Genomic DNA, 19987 nt, shown 5'->3' on the forward strand with positions numbered 1-19987 from the left:
GAAATACTGAAATACTGTTGCAAAACTTAAAGATTACTGTGCAGGAGTGAAATCTACCCAGCTTTAGAACGTCTGCCTTTAAGAATTGGCAAAAGTCCCAGAGGCAAGATGTGACAAATTTATAGACAGACCCGAGAGACTTGCAGCTGTAAATGTTGCACAAGGGAGCTCTATAAAATATTCACTTCAGATCCTAGAGGAAGTGTGTGCGGGTGAGAGAGTGTGTGTAGATATTGATGTTGATCAATTCATAGAATTAAAAACAAACAGAACATGAACAAATTAAAAACAAAATACGTATATTTCAGTATATTTAATTGAGAGTTCTAAAACATGATCTTTAACTTAAAGAAAAGACTATTTTGAAATAAAGATAAAAGTAATAATCATAATTGTTGTGTATTGTTAATAGGTTAAAGCTTGAATACAGTTTCAGCTAATAATTTAAAATGTGTCTTAATGAATGGCTTTCAAGACTATTGACAGAACTGAATAATAAAATTTGAATTTACTGAGTTGGGAGACTGGAATAGTAAAATAATCTAGTATCTAGTTGTTACACTTTTTCCTACTTTCAAGTTATAGAAAATTAAACTAATGTGTAACAACACAAAAAATAATCAAAATATCTTTCATGATATGGGACCTTTAAAGCAGGCTAACATTATAGGAAGCGGCAGGGAGTATCTGGCTTTGCTAAGATTTGCAAAAAAAAGTCAACAGGAAAAACCTGCTAGCTTGTTCTTTTCATAACTAACCTTGATAAAGCATTTGTATGACATAGTACTTGCTTAATCCCAACAGATGTTGATTTGTAAAAACAGGTTTTATGACACTGTCATTGTCACACAATGGTTTATTTGAAAAATAGAGACATAATTGGATTTTGCTACTTTCTGACAGCTAGCCATTTCTCTTTTTTCCTGTTTTTATGCTAAAATAGTTTAGAAGCTGCTTCATATTTTGTGGACATTTATCCCAGTGGGCCTATTTATCTGATCTAACTCCCAACAAGAATAAAAAAAAGGAAAACAAAAATGTGAAACTATTTCTTTATTAATTACACATGAGCAAATATGAGAGACTCCCCTGTGGTTAGGAGGTTTCAGCAAGCTCTGACTTCTCAACTAGAAATGTTATCAGTTCTCAGGCTTTTTCATTAATTTCTTGGTTTGCGTTGCCTAGGACACCAAGTTTTCGTTTACCCAACCTCTATGAAGTGTCACCTTCAGAGGGAATTGTGCTCGTTGTGGTCTGGCACAAAGAGTTTGAGGCATTCTCCACCAAAAATAGCAACTTGCCCTCATTTCAAAGTCAAATGCCAACAGCATAAAACAGCATTCCATAAAAACAAAGGCATTCCAGTCTTGCTTCATCACGCTTCTTTATGGAAGGAATCTGTGCCCAAAGACTTGCAAAGGTACTGCCCAAATTTTGTTCAGCATCTAACCCTAAATCAGGCTCGCAGAAGTGCTTTTAACTTGGCAGCAGAGTGAGTGTGAAAGACACGCCATGTCAGAGAATGTAATTCTTTCTTCGGCTGTGATTGCCATGCCTCATCTCCTTTCCTGTGTACTCAAACACTTTTCTTCATCAGATCATGTTCAAACACTTCTTTAATTACACAATAACACAGAGAAGCGGTTGAATAGACAATCCTTCACACAAAATATGGCAACGGGATTAATGAGTGGAAAGTTTGCTTTGGAAAATACCCAACAATTACATCCTCAGGCAAAACTGCCACTTACAAACCAAGTCAGAGAAACTAAAACTGACAGTCTATCAAAGTCACATTCAGAAGACAACTTAGAAAATATGAATGATTCGCAGGAAGAAAAAAGGACATCAAAGTGTGAGTTAGAGAAACGTATCTGTACATATCAGCACACTTTTCTGCGTTTCTCTCCACAGACTGCTTGTTGATGAAAAGCTCGGATGATCGGGCAGGTGGTTGGAATTTGCCAAGTTGCTATTTTTTCCAATTTCTGTGAGTGAAGTGGCTTATGTTTCAGCTGTTTCTCATCAGTACAACTGCAGCCTCCTTACAGTCTACAATGGAGCACAAACCCACTGGGAAAACTCTCTTGTACTGTATGAGCAAGGATATGTCATGTTGCTCCTGAGACCGTACTTTGGATATTTACCATAAGTAATAGAAAAAAGAAAAAAAAATTAAGGAGAACAAAATTCAAGCCAATGTCGTCATGTGGGTTTAGCGAGAAAAAAAAAGAGCAGCAGGTTAACGCCTGTCACTTAACTTGGAGGCCTTCTTGCAAACACCTTCTGATCTGCAGCAATAATAATATAATTCCGACTCCATAATTTCTGCACAGGAATGCTATAAAGATGAATATTCAATCACCCTGTGTCTTCTCGGACTCGGGGAGAGTTGTCCTGGCAGGGGATCAGACCAAAATAAAGGCTGTTCTTCTATTAGATTGGACTCATGCTGTCGGCCAGGGCCAGCTACATGCAGTTGAAAGGCTCTGCATGATATCAAAGGCAGGTTACCTGGTCCATATCCAGCTGTTACAGAGTTGCCAGTTAATCTTGCCTGAGGGAACATCTGTCCTTCTCATGAAACCGAGTCCAAAGACTCATCAGGACCTTATTTGGAGGTGTGGGGATGGTGGGATTGATTTGAACTCTTTCTGGGAGGTTCATCACTGAGAAGAAAAGCAAACATGGATGTAAAATATTCTTATGTTTAATGTTTTAAAGTACCAAACAAAACCTACACCTGTAAGTTTGACATACATGACATACAAAATAAAATCTGTGAAAACAGATTAAAATTTAAACTGTTCTATAACAATATTCTGAAATTATTACAACCTTTTTTTTTCTCAACATTCCAGCTTGAGGTGCACCATTTACCCTGTCAGACACCATTCACAACCTGGGGGTGTGCATCCATTGTCAACCTGTGGCTGCGGTGACTGAAGGATAAAAGCACGGCCCTTTCAAAGCCTTATTAACACATTCATACCAGCTGCTGCACGCAAACAAAAAGCGGCACATTTTTCACGTCTCCACATATGCAGGCTCAGGGTGCGTTGAAAAGACATCTTTTTTGGGGATTTGGACATTTATCAGAAAAGACACGTATGGGATTTTTCTTTTTTTTTTTTGCAAATGTTTCCTCAAATTTGAAAGATTTTGAGAGACGCAGCATGCATGAACAACACTGAATTTGATTGTGTGACATTACACACCAGTTTGCACCAATTTGGAAATACACACACATTTTACAAGTGTTCGCTTTCGTTTAACTTGTTTTAATGTATAAAGTCGATATTTTTCCTATGCATTTTCTAATCTGTCACTCAACAAAGATAATCATGTCCAACAAGCTTGCACAATGAGTCCGATAAGATTTATTAATCTATTTATTTGCTTATATTTGCAATAAGCTGTATATAATGCATATATAAAGCATATAATGAAAAAAGCTACAGGTTTGCTATAACAGAAAAAAACTTTCATGTTTTGTGATCAATACCCTTTCCTATTTCAAGCTGTTCTGCAGTAAGCTCTCATGCTTTAAATTCCGTATTCCTGTAGTATTTGCATTGTTTTTTTATAACGTGCCCTGTGCTGAGAAGTCAATCCTTTTTGTTAAATGTATTTTAGATAGTAACATTTGTATGTGGTGGCTCAAAGTGGTCGAACAATGTTGGACTGACACTGAAAAATAACAGAATGACAGAAAATCAAAATAGTTGTGAAACCTTTAATGAAAGTCAGAAGCATCACAGTCAGAATGCATGACTTATATACTATATAACTATATATATGACTATATAATATAGCACTGCACTCTTAAATAACACGAAAATACTTGTAATACCAAGTCATTTTTGACCAACATGTTTCTTCTGACTGGAAAGGATAAATACAATGTGCCATTGCAAATTGTCACAGTCTATAGTACAATTCAAGGTTCTATACCATTCCAAGCATCCTAATTACACTGACTAATTGGGAGCAGCTGTTTTCATCAACTCAACAGGTGAAAAACAGCAGCTCTCTGCAGCTGATTTGTGGCAAGTCATGGCTAAAACAAAAGAGCTCAGTGAGGATCTGAGGCTGCTCACAACTCAGGAAAGTGTTACAAGGACATATTTAAAATCTCATCTGGACAAAGAAAACTTCTGGTCTTCTATCTTGTGGGCAGATGAAACAAAAATTAAATTGTTTGGCCACAATGCCGAAGCATTCAACCCCAAGGAAGCCATCCCCACGATCAAGCATGGTTGTGGGAACATAATGCTTTGGGGGTGTTTTTCAGCCAATGGACCAGGCAACCTAATCAAAGTAAATGGCACCATGAGAAAAGAAGACTATATTAAGATTCTCAGCGGCAGCATAAGGCAGTCTGCAGAGAAACCTGGCCTCAGGCAGCATGATAATGCCTCAAAAAGTGTCGAAATGGTTAGCTGACAAAAATATTAATGTTTTGGAGTGGCCAGAGTCCCTAGTTGAATATGATAGAGACTCTTTGGAGGGAGCTAAATATTAGGGTGATGGCAAGGGTGTCGTCCAACCTCAAAGCTCATTGCTAAAGATGAATGGTCGAAAATACCAGTGGAGACATGCAAAAAGATTGTCAGCAATTATAAGAAGTGTTTGATTGCTGTAATAGCCAATAAAGGCTTTTCCATTGATTATTGAGAAGGGTATGAATTACTCTGGACATGTCATTTTTTGTTAAAATGTAAATAAAAAAACAGAAATGACCTTTTCATTATTTCTTTTCTTCAATACAAATGTAGCTGTATTGATATTCACGTTCACAATCCTGTCTCGACAAAAGGATGGAACTTTGGAGCGTGTTTGGAGCCTCCAGGCCCTATGTGAATTTAGAACGTCATCTTTCCAATACTCTGGTAAAGGAAAGAAAGGGGGGGGGGGGCATAATTTAGTCATTTCTAGCATCTACGCAAAAAAGAAGTGGCTTTTGTCCACAGAGAAAGAGTTTACTAGAGCTTGTATGACTTCCCTCATAACTCTGTTTTGATAAAGACAATAAAGACTGATACTCTGTATTTAAATCAAATCATAGTGAAACGTTCAGACGTACCTATGCAGAGAAAAGTGCAAAGAACATGAAAAACAAAGAAAACAACTGCACCGCACCATGGAGATGCACAGACTTCAAAGCTGAACTGTGCGCAGCAACTGCATTACTATTCAGCCCACATAGCAAGTATACTCTCTTGTTCAAAGAATTACACTCTCTACATCAACTTTTCATTAAATATACATAAATCCAACATGGTTTAATAAAGTGGGCTACAGTGAATCTGCTGTAAAGTGCAGACTGATAAATACTCAATCTATATGTAAATATGAGGCATATTGGGGGAAAAAAAATAAAAAATGCAGGGAAAACGTATTAACCAGCCCATTTGATCAGAGCCCCAAGAGCTGAAGTTTTGATTTTTAATGGAATCTAAGGTGTGGAGAGTGTCAGAGCCGGACTGTTGAGGTGAGAGTATGAAAGAGTTCACACGGGAGCTGGCTATCTGAGAGGCTACCGGATAACAAAATGGACCTGAAAGATTACTTTCACCGAGCGGAAATGGAAACATTGCATTTGGAGAGCTCAGCAGCTTTTCTGCACCTCCACAATCACAAAAAAAAAAAGTCACGGTTTACGTGAGGTCGAAAATAACTTTCCAATTTGGTGCCTAAGCAGCAGCAAACACTCCAATGGTAGCAATCCCCTCAGGAAAATGGTGGTTTCCCAAGCATGATAGTTGTTTTAAGTAGTTTTTAAGCATTTAGCTATTGTTTATATAGTTAACTGAACAAAAAAACTCACTGTGTAGCCCCACATTTAGGTAATCTGCAGAAAATGATATTAAAAAGATTGCCAGTTCTGCTTTTATCATCTAAAAAGAACTCACTTTATACTTTAGCACAATGGTGCCTGATGAATGATAATGTCAGCATGCAAATGTTTACAATGATAATGATCAAACACTGATGCAAAGATAGAAGTGAACACTGAAAGAGGTCATTAAATACAATCAGCCATAAAGTGTCGAGATAAATTGGGTTTCCAGGATAAGATAATCAAATGTTGTACACGCTGTCAGTCTCAGAAAGAACAGCCCGACTGGCGGAAAAGCTGCAGGAGAAGCTGGGTTCTTTACTTTAAAGCAAAAGAATGAGGAATTCTTTCAGAAAGACACGTCGTTTGATTGGTTTGAGACAAATAAACTCGAATGAGTTGTGTTGCCAGAAGATGGCGGTACAGACTACATTCCGAGAGGCCGTAATTAATCAAAGAAGCAGTTGTCTTAACCAGAAACAAACCTCAAGCAGGAAAAAGGAAACCCAACAACAACTGGGGTGGACTTCCATGGGACATAAATAGAGAAGATTCTTCTTCTGGAATTACTTTAATCTCTGGGAATATCTGGGATATTATATCACATCTGAAAAGATGCCAGTTGGTCATGGAAGTTCATTGTTTAACAATACAAAACAACTTATCAATCGTCTTTGAAACAGGCAAAATAACAACCATAACAAAGCATGTCAACGCTTTTTTATCATAAGTTTTTCTTCCATTTTTATCATTTCAACTCCCCTTTTCTAGAGTTTTTCATCAGAGAGGACAGGATATACCATATTTAACTTTAAGTAGCATGTTTTAAAATGGGCTTGTAAAATGTGGGTACACCCGCTAAAACACACACTAACAGATCACTCTACATGGGAATAAGCCTGAAAGTTGGCATTAAATTTAACAGATTTTGTCGGACAGCTTTTTTCCAAAAATTACAACTAGATAATTAGTCAAGTTGATCATTTCTTGACTGGATTGTTTGCAGGCGTTAGCCCCACTCAGCAGGACTGCCAGCTTTCTTTCAGACAGAAAGTAAAATCGATCATTCTTGTCTCTCTCTGTGTTGTTGCTTTTAACTTCCACATGAAACATTGCAGTTGGTAAACTTGTTTCTGTAAGGAAAAAGTAAGCTGGGCTCACTCCTGCGGCCCCCGAGCGCAGCACCCTCACTGAAAATTAGCATTTGTAGAGCAATCAGTGCGACTTAATGCTCGTGAAACATGTATCCACTGGACAAAAACAAGGTTTAAGGTTTTTCTGTAGCAGTTTCAAAAGGTATTACCTTAACAGACCTGGGTTACTTCATAATAAAGACTAATACTAATATTAGAGGTCTTTGGATCATCAGCAGTAATGAATAAGATCAGGTAATTGGAACACTACCGTCAGTTTTCTAAAGCTTGGTTCACTGTGTGGTCTGCTGCATATTACAACAGCTAACATTAGTATTAGGTGTGCGCATGACTTGCATGTATAGAATATAGTGTCTTCATCTTCTTGATCTCTATTAGCATTACTACTACCAGCATGTCTACTACAAGGTCGTGCAGAGAGGAATATAAAGAATCCTGAAGGGCAGTTACAGTTCTGTAAAATAGTTACACACTAAATCACATAAGTTTTACATTGATACCATTTTTCTGATGTTTCCGCTGTTTACCAAAACCAAAACTCCCCCAAAAAAGCCACCACCTAAACATAACTAAGCAAATGGGTAAAAAAAACCTTCCAAAACACTTTAAAATATTGCAGTATTTAACCCGAACACATGCATGAGTAGCTTCTCATTCCTTCACACATACGTCATGCAGTTTTTAGTCATTAGAAATGACTTGAATTAGAAATGCATCACATATTACAGTCAACAGAAGACAAAGTATTGTGGTTTGAAAATACTTTTATACAACCAAATAACTATCACATGTACATAACTGGCATTTGTCACAAGATGCATAATGGATGCATAGACACAAGAACCATAGAGGAAGAAAGTGTGGTGAAAATGTGTTCACCTCACACATTCTTAAGGCCATGCGTTTTCAGAGCAATGTAACCCTAACATGAGGTTGAAACAACAAAAAGAGCAGTGGCATAAATTAATATAAAACAATTTTACAGAGCTTCTTCTGCATGATAGTATTTTTGTCTGATCTTCTGCCTTGTAATTTACTTCAATATATGCTGTACAGTGCAACTGCTCATTTTTTCCATTAAGCAGTTTTTGTTCTGGTCCTGATTTTAGAACTGAGACCACAAAAAAAAAACAAAAAAAAAACAGATTCACTTTCTCTAATGGACTCTTCTTCTATACCGCTGCTTTCATTACATCTATTCAGTTGGGGTACAAACAGTATTTTTCTATTCTTTATATGCAAATTAATTTGTCAGGGTTTACACACATTTTTATAGATCAGACTCAGACATCAGTGTCAATTTGTGCAATAGTAAGCATCCAAAGTGCTATCAGATGAGCACGGCCCAAGGCAGGAGAGCTATACAGCAAATAATCAGAGCTGCTCAGAACATTGGTAATGAGCTGTGCCCAAAGGATACTAAAAGACAAAAACCACCCCAGCCACAATCTGTTCAACGTGCTGCTGCCTGATGTGAAGTATCCAGTTTTTTTAGTTTTTTTTTTACCCAGGCTGAGAAAGTACTAAATCCACAACAGTAGGCATCATTTCTGTTTTTTTTTTTAAGAGTAGCATAAAGACTTTTACCTCTCAAATTCTGTTCTACATTCTCCTGTAGAACAATAATAATAATAATTCATATCTAATCTTAGACGAACCAGCAGACCATCAGTCCCATCCACTGTTTGGCATCGTTTGCCAACCCGCTGAGTAGTTCATTATCTTTTTAAAAAAAAAAGAAAAGATAACAAGTTCAAATTTTGACGAAAGCGAACTAGATCTGCTGAAACAGTTTAATTGAAAACCTTTTAAACACGCTCTTTTGTTGATACATGAATCAATTCCGCAGAAATAAACATCAATTATTGGCCAGTACAAACCAGCTAAGTAAATGAATACATTTGTCTGCAGAGCTCCATTAAACTGGGTTATTACAGGGTGTGTGTGCGTGGAACCATCTGCCTTTAACAGCGTGTAGAGCACTAAGGAATGGTGATATGTGCCATGCGGCTCTTTATGAATCATGTGACATTCCACACATAGTGATTAGTGCCAAATTATGGTCCAGGCAGGGAACTTAAATGAAGTGCTTGCAGATGCCTGTCAATCCCAGCACTCCAACCTCTAATCCCCAACACTACAGTTTAACAGCTTTGGAACACATTATTTCTGCATCATAAAATTGGCCTTTTAGATCCCAGAACAAATTAGCCCACAGTTACAACCCCTAATCAAAAAAAAAGTAAAAAATTGGTACGTGATGGTTATGGAAAAACCAAGATTTTTGTTTGGTCTCATCAACTTAATTTCATTATTTACTCTCCTTCCATTCCTGCATTTCAGACCTGTAACACGTTAAAAATAAAGAGCTAAGATAAAATATTTCAAGTTTCTCAATGAAAGATTGGAATGGAAATGCATTTATTTTTTTTTCACCCACTACATTGCATAACAACATTATTATACTGTTCGAGGTATCTGAAGGAATTTCAGTACGTGGAGGGCAGGGGAGCAAGCCTGAGTTGGACACTCGTGATCTTTGATCCCTTAGATGGCACTACATCAACAACCATCATTCATCAATAGCTGAATTAACCACATGGGCTGTGAGAAGCCCTTTGTCAAGCACTGCAATACGGAGTTACATTCACAGGGGCCAATTCAATTTTAAAAGTGCAAAAGAAAGAGGCCTTTAACCCTCGTGCAGAAGCTCTGTCGACTTCTCTGGGCTCTGAGGCATCTGGGATGGACCAATCAGTGTTAGAGATCTTTCTGAAAAGAGACGGGCGACGTGAACTCAAAGACCAGCAGGAACACCCAGACTGTTATCAGCAACAAGTTCAAAAGCCAGGCTCTGTGATGGTGTGGGGTTCCATCAGTTCCCTCAAGCTCTTTTACACCTCTGTGATGGCAGCATAGTTAGCGGCATATATATATTTGTATTTATTGTGTCATAGACGTTATTCAACTCAACATTGCATGCTGGGTCGTGTCCAGTTAGAATTTATTTTCAAGCTGCACGTCCTCTTTGTAATTCTCTGTTGAACCACTACAGAAAACTCCCACCAACACAGGTGCAGTAAATCAGACACGAAAACACCTTCACATTCAGAGCCGCATGCCATCAGCTTAGGAATTGAGTAAGATGCTCCGTGGGTGCACTGCAAATACGCACTGTAAACATTATGACTTTCAAGTCTAAATGCTGGAAGTGAACTAAATATTATTACAGGCATGCCTGGAAGATATAAAAACTGTTTACAATGACACAGCCAATGTGTGGGAGGAGGAAGGAAACCGGGGTGCTTCAGCCTCGATAGGGATGGAACGTGAGTCAGTACTGCTTACATGGCAACTGCTAAATAAGCTGCAGAGCACACACAAATTAAACAATGGCAGGAATGGGGAGATTTGGACCAAACATTGAACGTGTTCTCACATCAAGAACAATCTTCCCATATCTGCAAAGACAACAGAGATGGCTCAGACGCGTCCTCAATGAAAGAACATGGGTTGTGAGGTTAAAGTGAACGTAAAGTGAAGGCATCCCACATCTACTGTGCGAGGTCCAGGTTCCGTTTGCTCCAAGATGAAAAAAAGGAAGCAGTCTTTAAGGTAAACAGGAGCTTCGACCTGGAAGCATTTACACCGAACATGGTAAACCAAATAGATGTTCCACAGCTGTGTTCTGTTGTTGTGGTTCAGTATTCATTTACAGTAAACTCAGGCCTGGACATTGTTTGGACCACACCAGATCAGAATACAAACTTTGATTCGCAGATGCTGCGTAGCGCTATCCATCATGCTCTGAGCCGCCGTGTTGAGAGCTGAGTTACATCCTCATTAGCACATCCATCAAGGTTTGACACAGAGGACGGATTGGGCTGAGAGTTGGAGCAGTTAAACAGAGGGAAAGGATCATGTGTGATGGAATACTGAAATAATTCACTCCATAAGAGCCCCTTGTAAATTTGCTGATGAATTGTCATTCGTGGGACAGACTCACTCGTGTGGTCGCTCGGGGAATGCAATCGGTGTGGTTGAGTCAGGTGGTGGGTGTAAAACATGTTGAATTACATAATGGGTGTATCGGTAATGGAGTGCAACTAAATTAATAGCGTGTCACGCCTTTAGGTCGTCTCCTTGACCTCTTCGCTGCCTAAATCCCTGCGGCAGGTCTGGAACCACTATTTAATCCCTCTCGGTCACTGTGGTTGTAAAACACACTCAAGGACCCACAATAAAGATCCCAAACGGACGCAGACGTGCTGCGTTCTCCACCAACCTGTGGAATTCGTCGAGCAACACCCACGTCTGTCCACACCCTCCACCTACCACCCGGGCTTACAATAAATGCCAGCAGCTGCGCGTTAAATGCTGCCGTGAAGAAATCTGATTAATTAAGGTGTTCCTGCTGGAACAGCATGGGTTCACTCCTTACTTTTATTTTTTATTTTTTTTATTGGCCCCCAGTTTGCGACACACTCCTCGCATTCGTTTAACACTCCGAGTGTTAGATTTCAAGGCATAATTGTTCTTTCTCTGCCAAGTAACACAAAGAGGTGCTGGAATTTATCGTGAGAGCTGCAAGACAAATACTGTAGCTGCTTATAAGAAAATCGAAAAAGCACATCAATCCTCAGAAGTGGCACCGAATTCAACGGGACTGGTGCAAATGAGAAGAAACGAGCATATTTCAGGTGTTTGCCTTGGATATAAATTGTTGAGGAGAGTTAGAGCTACAGGTGAGAACCCCAATCGTGCATGAAGTGCGCAATTAAACATCTCAAGAAATTTGAGGAACTCCGTACAACCTTGTGTTCCAGTAGTTATTCCACAGAAAAGCCCAACAAGGTCATATTGCACCAAAACAACAGTCTCTTGCCTTACCATCATCTTCCCAAAGTCCTCTGCTTCCATCTAGTGGTGGAAGACCAAACTGACAATGACACACAAAAGACCGGACAGATTTGAAATCCTTAAAAATAAAAACAAATTTATTAGCAATCACTGGGAGGAGAATGCATGACATCTACGGGAGCATTTGTTCGAATAAAAATGCTAACGTCTTATTTACAAAGTCTGCAATTGAATGTGAAAAAGCTGAGCACATGCACATACAAATTGCAAGTTGAATATATTCTTACACAGGTAACAAAAGCTTTCTGCAGAATGACTCGCACCACCGTCACCCAACCGAAAACAGCCCCTCGCTGCTGCTGTGGTCCCAACAATCAACATTTGACCATCATTAACAGACACAGATCAACATGTGAGAAAAACAGGAGCGGTGGAGGTGTTGACGTTACTATGGTGAAATGCAGAAGCCACGTCGAAGGGGGAGGGGGGGCAAACATCCAAAAGAGAAAAAACAAAACATCTGTCGTGCATCAGCCAGGCGAGCAGATCGAGCAGAATGGTTGAACACATCAGAAATCATTGTCTCATCATTTTCAGAGGAGTCCGTGTTGCTGTTGGACTGCTGAGGCTTTTACAAAACACATCAGGATTCAGACCGCGGTGCGGCAAAGGGTGGACGGCCTCAACAATCCACCCAACGCTTTACTGCAACGGACTGTCCTCCGTTCTCGTTACGCTCAGTCATCGTGGCTAACACTGGCTTTCTGTTAACCGACCCCACCAAATAAAACCCACGGGACAGGCCCCAGACTGCCACCGTACGGCGTTCAGGCTCTTTTCTTCTTTAAAATATCCTTAATAACCTGAGAGCTGCAAGCAAATGTTACAAGTGGCAGGCCACGTTTCAAAGCTACAAGTGAAGACAGCATTAAATTACCCGACAACCCAACATAATGTAACTTTTTCTCATATATTCATCATAACTTCATTCTTCATCCTCGGCACAGCACAGTCTTCTCAGACATCGTAATGCGTTTGTGTGACTACAAAACATAAAATGAGATTGTCGACAAGTGGTTTTAAGTGTAATCAAGGGATCTACGCAGTGTCTGTACGCAGTGCTTATGTATAATAGTGGGTTAAAAATTGCATTGGGCAATAACTGTCTGATTGGGACACTATCATAGCCGAAGGCACTTAACATTTTGCGTAGGACTTCTTTTTTTTTGCCTCTGACAGAGCAGCCACTCAGAAACCTTACCTTGATTTCATTTTTTCAAGTCATGTGTAAACCGGAGTTCAAGTCACTTGATGAAGATACTTTCATAAACGCCAGCAAATTAAATGCAGGCTACATTGCTAAGAGATTATCAGGAACCTAAAGGCATTAGCAAAAGCAACCGTCATCTTTTTTGGCAAATAACTGTTCAAAACTACAATCACACAATGTCACATAAACACCAAATGTTGACAGGCAACATGTTTGATCGTGGGATTAGGAGCTCCGTCCTGCTGTAGTCAAAGAACACGGCAAAGCCCATTGGATTCCTGGAAAAAAAAAGATACCTCCTCCATGATGTACACAGATGCAGAGCGTGTCTGTAATGGCTAGTGATAAGGCATGAAGAGCATGGACAATCCATCCCTCAAGCACAGTAGTGAGACTCCAGATGGTTTGGGGCGGCGGTAGTGCTGTACAGAGAGCTACGCATCTATGGTAGTGTACTGGGTGGTGCAGGTGGTGACGGAAGTGAGCGAAGAGAGCTGGATTACTTCACAGAGGCAGTGGAAGGGATGACTGGCGAGGACCCGTGACCATGGGGGCGGGGAGCTGAGGCCAGAGCTGCAACCAGGGGAGGGGGCGCGAGGGGAGGCCTTCAGCTTCTCCGTGACTTCGAATGCTGGATGAGCCACTGCAGTGTGATATCTGCAGGTTGAAGGGGACATTAAAACCGTTTTTAGGACCTCGGCAGGTTCAAATATACATTCAAATAAACCCTTTATGAGCAGGAGGCTGGGTGTCGTATCATTTAAACTGCATTTCATTCCGCCCAGAGGAGTGCTGCGGTCGCTCAGTTTACCGCAGACCTCTGCAGTCATCTTGTGGGTGATGTGAATTTGCTCTGAATCATAAATGTTTAAGGGAAGTCTGTGTCTGCATTATAACGCCCCGTACTGCGAATCCTGGCACGAGCAAATGGAGGACTGAAAACACAAATGAGCTGCAAATGGCACAAAAGACCGCACGAGTGTCTCTGGGGACACTATAAATGGACGGACCAAGAGAGACACGCTGGTTATTCAGTAACGTATGACTTTTGAAATAAGTGTGGCTGAAGTCATTACTTTTATTGCAAATAAGTGTTTCTGTTTCTTTTTCATCCACCTCGATTCCATCTGTCCAAAGAATGAAGGACAGGCGGGGTTTTTAAGCACATTTTCTAATCTTACTGTTCTTTAGTCGCCCGTGGTTACCTCTTGATGTAAATCCTCCACATACACGCATTAGCGAAGGTGTCTCTTCACTGTGTTCTCTGACAATGACACAGTTCTTGAAGGTTTTGGGGTTTTTTTTCTTCACAAAGAAAATATAAAGGTGTCAGTACATTCCTTCTCTTAAAATAAATGTAAGAAATTGTTGATCTGGACACTCGTAAACTTCCTGCTGTGTCTCTGGTAGGTCTGGTTTGCTTTTTTCACTCTAATAATCACTTGGTTCACCCCCGCCCGGCAACAGAACCACTCTCTAATCAACTGTCCAATTACTTTTGAGCCTCTATAAAAGGGAGGAATAATAGTGATATAGTTTAACTAGAAATAAAGCTGTACTCTCTGAACCACTTCATCTTAAGGGAAGCGGACTGGTGAAGAAAAGAAAAACCTGTTTTTTTTCTGTTATCTGATGCACTTTTATAATTTGAGATGTGTAATACAGAGAAAAAGGTTAAGGTCCTCTAATCCGGTGCGTAAAGCAGATATGACCCCAATTCCTTCTCAGCTGGATTTTATTCGTACAAAAGTCTCCGAGCGGAGTAGAAATTTCCGGTCCTGTAACCTGCTGCAGTTTTAGGGAAAATGTCAAAATGATTTATAGTCAGTGTTTTACTACGATCACACAGTTCCATCTTCAATTCTTCTCTGTGTGCTTGTCAGCGATAATTCTGGGATAGAAGACTGGAGACGGACAATTTGGACCGGAGAGTTTGGTGCATCTCTACTTTAAATCAAACAGGATACTGCTACTGAAAAGAGTGAGTCTGGCCAACCTGAACATTCTTATCAATGAAACATCTGTCAGATATTTACCTATGTTGTCTTTCTCTTTGCAGGAGACAGAGTAGCAGCAGATCTCTCGGTCTTGAATGGCAGAAAGGTTCCTGTAAAAGGTGAAAAAAGCAGAAGTGAGAACAGGAATAACGCTAAAACTACTCTCTGGAAATGCTGCCGTTACATCAGCCGCCTATTAGATAATGCTGCCCATTCAAATATATGGGTATACCCCTGTCCATATTCTTTTGGGCACAATGTGTGAACCCATTATTATTCCAATCAGGCACTACTTCAGTCTGGCAGACTGCTTCATTTCTAATCAACACAAGGTTTAATATGAAGGTAGTGTTCCTCACATTTTTTCAATCAGCTGCTTCTCATCGAGTGCGTCGGGCAAGTCTCGTTTGTTGCCGAGCACTAGAACCTGCAAATGAAGAGGGGGAGAAAAAAGGGGAAAGTGCCGATCAATATCCAGCGCGGCCATGCATCAGTGTTATCCTTTAAACGGTTTGATCGCACTGCGATATCCATCAGCCACCGGCCTCACCCCGACCCCTTACAGTTAGGACATAACAAATTGCCTGTGTGTGGTGTCAAATCACAGCAGGAAGAAGGTTATTGATTAAGCACGTCAGGCACCGTAAAGTCAATTATCCTGGCTAATCGCTAAAAGAAAAAAAAAATAACTCATTGCCCAGGGTTTAATGACCACTGAATGATCACCAAGTGCAAAGTCATCAGGCCTCAGTCAAAGCTAATTAGGAGTTTAGTCACTGCTTGTGACTGGAGTCGCCAGAGCCTCAAAAATCACCATCACGATCAAGTGAATGTCGTAAAAACCATCGGCTCATGCTCCAAAACAATCACAGGCGGACGCTTACGGGAATTCCTTGTAGTTGTGGTTTTTCTAAAAGGTTGTGCAGTTCGTTTCTGGAAGCTTCTATTTTATCTCGGTCTGCCGCATCCACCATGTAACTGCACAGGGAGAGGAAAGAAAAAACTGCCGTTAAGGGGCAAACCCAAACGGAAACACATCAAAGAAAAGAGAGCATCAGGCTTCTGACACCCGCCACAAAAGTAACAACAAACTTACACAATAGCGTTGACTCCTCTACAGTAGCGCTCCCACATGCTTCTGAAGCGAGGCTGTCCCCCTATGTCCCATATCTGAGTAAAGAAAGCACACGGTCAGGTCAGAGATGCAACAGAGATCTGCTGCTCGAGGACGAGGAACCCTCGGCCATACGTGGCGCTAAACAGATGTCAGCCAAAGTAGCCAGGAGCACATCATCTAGATGCCATCATTTATTGGCTTACCTTTATTGTCACATTGCCTTTGGTGACCTTTCGCATGTTGAAACCGACTGTGGGGATCATGTCTTCACTGAACTGTCCCGACTGCACGAGGCAAAAGCAGGACAAAGGGCAGCATATTAGTGAAAGTTGCATGCTACGTCACTAAAGTCCGCACGGCTTCATCTGACCCGAAAGCCACATGAGAAACATTGTGGATGTGAAACATATCTGCGTGAGTAGATTAAGAAATGATTAGTTTATAATTTACCCCCTCCACACCACACACACACCGAATTGGAACATTTGCCCTTTAGCTCCATGAATCATGATAAGATGATTGCATCAATGCGTCATTATGTAGTCTGGGTTCTTAGAATTCTAATAGCTTCACATGTTTTGCTTTTCCCAGATCTGAGTGAAAGTACATTCAATGTGAAACAATCATGGATGCTTTCTTCGAGGGGCAACAGTGTCCCGTAATCTTAACATGCTGACATCAATAAGAGGGACAAAATCAATACATTTGCTGACAAGCCTTAGAAGTCAATGACCGGAGGCCTGGAACGACAGACATCTGCAGAGCAAACACTCCGTATCTTCCCTGGTGATGCTCTCAGGCCTTTACTGCGGCCGTCTCCGGCCTTTTCTTTTTTGTGGAGTCTCCCCTTCTTTCCTTTAATCTTCAAAAGATGCCAGACTGACTGAGATAAGCCGAGTATCTCAGCTGGTCAAAGGCATTCAACCTCTTTTGCCCTAAGAAGCTCTTAGGGTCACTGTCTGTCTAATCAACGAATGTCACCCGATGGGTTTCGATGCCTTTGACAGAGTTTGAGTAGACGGAAGCCTCCAGAAAACTTCTGCATTAGACTGGTTCCTTCCATCATCGCTGGTGAAATTGACCAATAAAGCCGACGTGCCTGTTCTGTTGTCAGATATGTGCAAAAGCTGTTCGGTGCAAAAGGTCAACAGCTTTTGATTGGCTTGTTTTGTTATTACTTTAGAACCAAAGAGGAAGCTCTAAGAATAAGAAAAAAATAAAAGAGTGAATAGCTCTGTCATAAGCTCCCTTCTAACACTGAAGCTTTAATGATGCAGTAATGAGTTTTAGAGATTGCATCCTTTTGTTAACCCGTAGGTCACATCTAGACTGAGCCCAGTGTAAAACACCCCTGCAGTGACTGAGTAAAGAGAAGGGTAGCATTGGTTATTAGAACAGATCATTTGATATAACCGCCACTGAGCAAAAAAATTGTTTTCCGGATAGATGTATGGCCAACAACAACAACAACATGATGATTCAACTTTTCCCCTTATGCCACATCCACCCAAGAGCTGTGAAAGACCAAACCACTGAAAACAACTGTCAGTGTCTCACAAGGTGCCAAACGCAACACTGACAACACCTAATTCAAGGTAGCCAAAATAAGAAAAAGGAAAATAAAACAAAAAATATCTATATACATTAGTTAGCTGGTCCACGAGATAGCCGACAGCACCAGACATCTATAGCAGCGGTGCGCCCAACTAGCCGCATGACGTAGACAACACAGACTGTTTTCAAAACTAACCACGCGCCCGTGTTGTCGATATACTGCTCGTGCTGACACTCCTGGAGCTATTAAAAAGCTCCAACAAGTCAATTCACATGACCAGTTTCATAAGTAAACGCAGAGTCATTCAAAGAACTTCGTCATCCCAGCTAGCCAAACAACAGCTGTGTGAAACCATTGCACGCGCACTACTGTAGCAGGTTCAGTTATTTCCATCCAAGCTAAACTACCCAGTCGTGCAGACTCTATCAGCTCTTAGTACAACATGCAAGGTGTGCCGTGGCAGCCAGTTCTTGTTAAAAACAAACAGAAATATAAACCTTCGTCCACAACCTCACCCAGGTAGTAGTCTGGGCCCACACTGACTTTGCTAACATAAGCTACTTACAGCAATCACATTGACAAATGTAGTTTTTCCAGAGTACTGAAGACCCACTAATGTGAGTTCCATCTCCTCCTTCCAAAAGAGCGACCTGAACCAGTCTAACAGTCTGTTTATGAGGGCCAGCATCTTGGATTACACAGAAGTCGCAGTCTCTGTGGCCGTCTGGATGGGAGCTGGCTAACAGTCTGCACAGGAAGCAGCTAGCTGCTTTGTCATATCATGTGATCCGCTCACAAGTGTGGCTTATTTTCCTTCTCCTCCTTCTCTTCTTCTTCTTTGGACACCGATACTACTTTGCATCCGAAACGTTACACTGCTACTATCGTCTGGAGCTAGTTGGGCCGGTCTTATGTGTCCAGTCTGTCAGATCTACCCATTGCTTCTAAGGAAACTGAAATAGTGTCTTAAATTGTGTGGATTACCGTGAGACTCGAGTACCCCCTTCACTGTTGCTACAGCTTTCTTTACATGGATTCTCATTATGCCACTTTCTCTAAACTTCATCCAGCAATCACAAAAAAAATAGTTGGATGACACGACGTTTCCTGCTCTCAGTTATTTTGAGAAACGCTGTCCTACGTCAAATCTCACGAGAGACAAGAACCTAACCTAACCTATGCCAAAAATCACAGGGTTGATATTACACGTTCCTTTATTACAGTACTGCATGGAAATGTAAAGTGATCTAAAGTTATCGTAAATTTCCAGGTAATCTAAGTTCTAGATTACTCGAATTTATTTGTGATCTTGTTCGTGTTTCCGAAGTTATCGATAAAATATGCAAACCTTTATTTAAAATAATTTAATGTCCTGCGTTTCCCTTTGAAGGTATTTTTCTTTTCCTCTGTACATAGAGGCCGGTTTAGGTGTTAGGCTGTGTTTACTTACCGGATACAACTCTTCTTCCTGAAAATCAACAAATCAAATCAAATCTTCGCTCGGATACGATTCTTGAACACGTGACGGCTTCCAGGTTAAAAAAATATTTATCAAAACCTTTTGATCAGCTGGAGGCTTTTTGGGGAATGTTTGGAACAAGTCTGAGACAAGATGCTCCCATGTCCTGCTTTTGCTCACAGTGCATGTATTTTAGCTCATTAAAACCCGACCATGACATGATCATAAGTGTAAATCTCAAATCTAGAGCATACCTGGGTTCGTTAATTTATTAGAGCTTATTTTTAACTGCTCATTAAGCAATGGCCTTGTAGTTTTGTAAAACGCTAAATTCAGTGTTTTGCTGTTTTAATCTGAAAGTGAACTGATTTAAATGAATGAACCAGACCCATGTTTGACTGTGCTGTTAAAAAAAAATCTGTGCCAAGTCTAATTAAACAGCAAGATAAGTCATTATCTTGGAATAATATGTAGAGGACTGAGGTTGTTCCAGTTGGGTTTTCTGATGTCTGTCTCTGCACTACAAGCAGGGACTCTGTATGTTACCTGATTTGGAATAATGTAGGGCTGTAGCAGTTTAATGCGTCACATCAGGCGCTCTTTCAACCGATGGGGGGAACATCTCCCATTTTACTGCGTCTGTCAAAAGTGCCTCTTGGGCAGTGCCAGAGATTTCCACAGAATGTGTAAAACAATAACACACAAAGGCAAAAAATTTATTTTTGCAAACTCC

General features: G+C 40.5%; 1 protein-coding gene across 1 annotated transcript; it reads right to left on the reverse strand.

Moving 5' to 3' along the window:
* Nucleotides 1-11972: 11972 nt before the first annotated feature.
* On the reverse strand, nucleotides 11973-18729 carry arl8bb (ADP-ribosylation factor-like 8Bb). Its single transcript, XM_072382817.1, has 7 exons — nucleotides 18361-18729; nucleotides 16444-16524; nucleotides 16220-16293; nucleotides 16008-16101; nucleotides 15483-15550; nucleotides 15163-15233; nucleotides 11973-13783 (listed from the first exon to the last, which is right to left on the reverse strand). The coding sequence occupies exons 1-7, from the start codon at nucleotides 18481-18483 to the stop codon at nucleotides 13734-13736; spliced, it is 561 nt and encodes a 186-aa protein (XP_072238918.1). The 5' UTR covers nucleotides 18484-18729; the 3' UTR covers nucleotides 11973-13733.
* Nucleotides 18730-19987: the final 1258 nt, after the last annotated feature.

The sequence above is a fragment of the Leuresthes tenuis genome, unplaced genomic scaffold, assembly GCF_036924035.1.
Source record: "Leuresthes tenuis unplaced genomic scaffold, fLeuTen1.0.hap1 SCAF_3, whole genome shotgun sequence".
Classification (NCBI taxonomy): Eukaryota; Metazoa; Chordata; class Actinopteri; order Atheriniformes; family Atherinopsidae; genus Leuresthes; species Leuresthes tenuis.

What these genes read in the sequence shown, in the direction of transcription:
- arl8bb (XM_072382817.1), bottom strand. Translation starts at nt 18,483, where the DNA reads ATGCTGGCCCTCATAAACAGACTGTTAGACTGGTTCAGGTCGCTCTTT. An exon ending in AGAGGAGTCAACGCTATTGT is followed by an intron (nt 16,102 to 16,219) that starts GTAAGTTTGTTG and finishes CTCCCTGTGCAG; the next exon opens with TTACATGGTGGATGCGGCAG. An exon ending in CAAAGAGAAAGACAACATAG is followed by an intron (nt 13,784 to 15,162) that starts GTAAATATCTGA and finishes TTCAACCTGCAG; the next exon opens with ATATCACACTGCAGTGGCTC.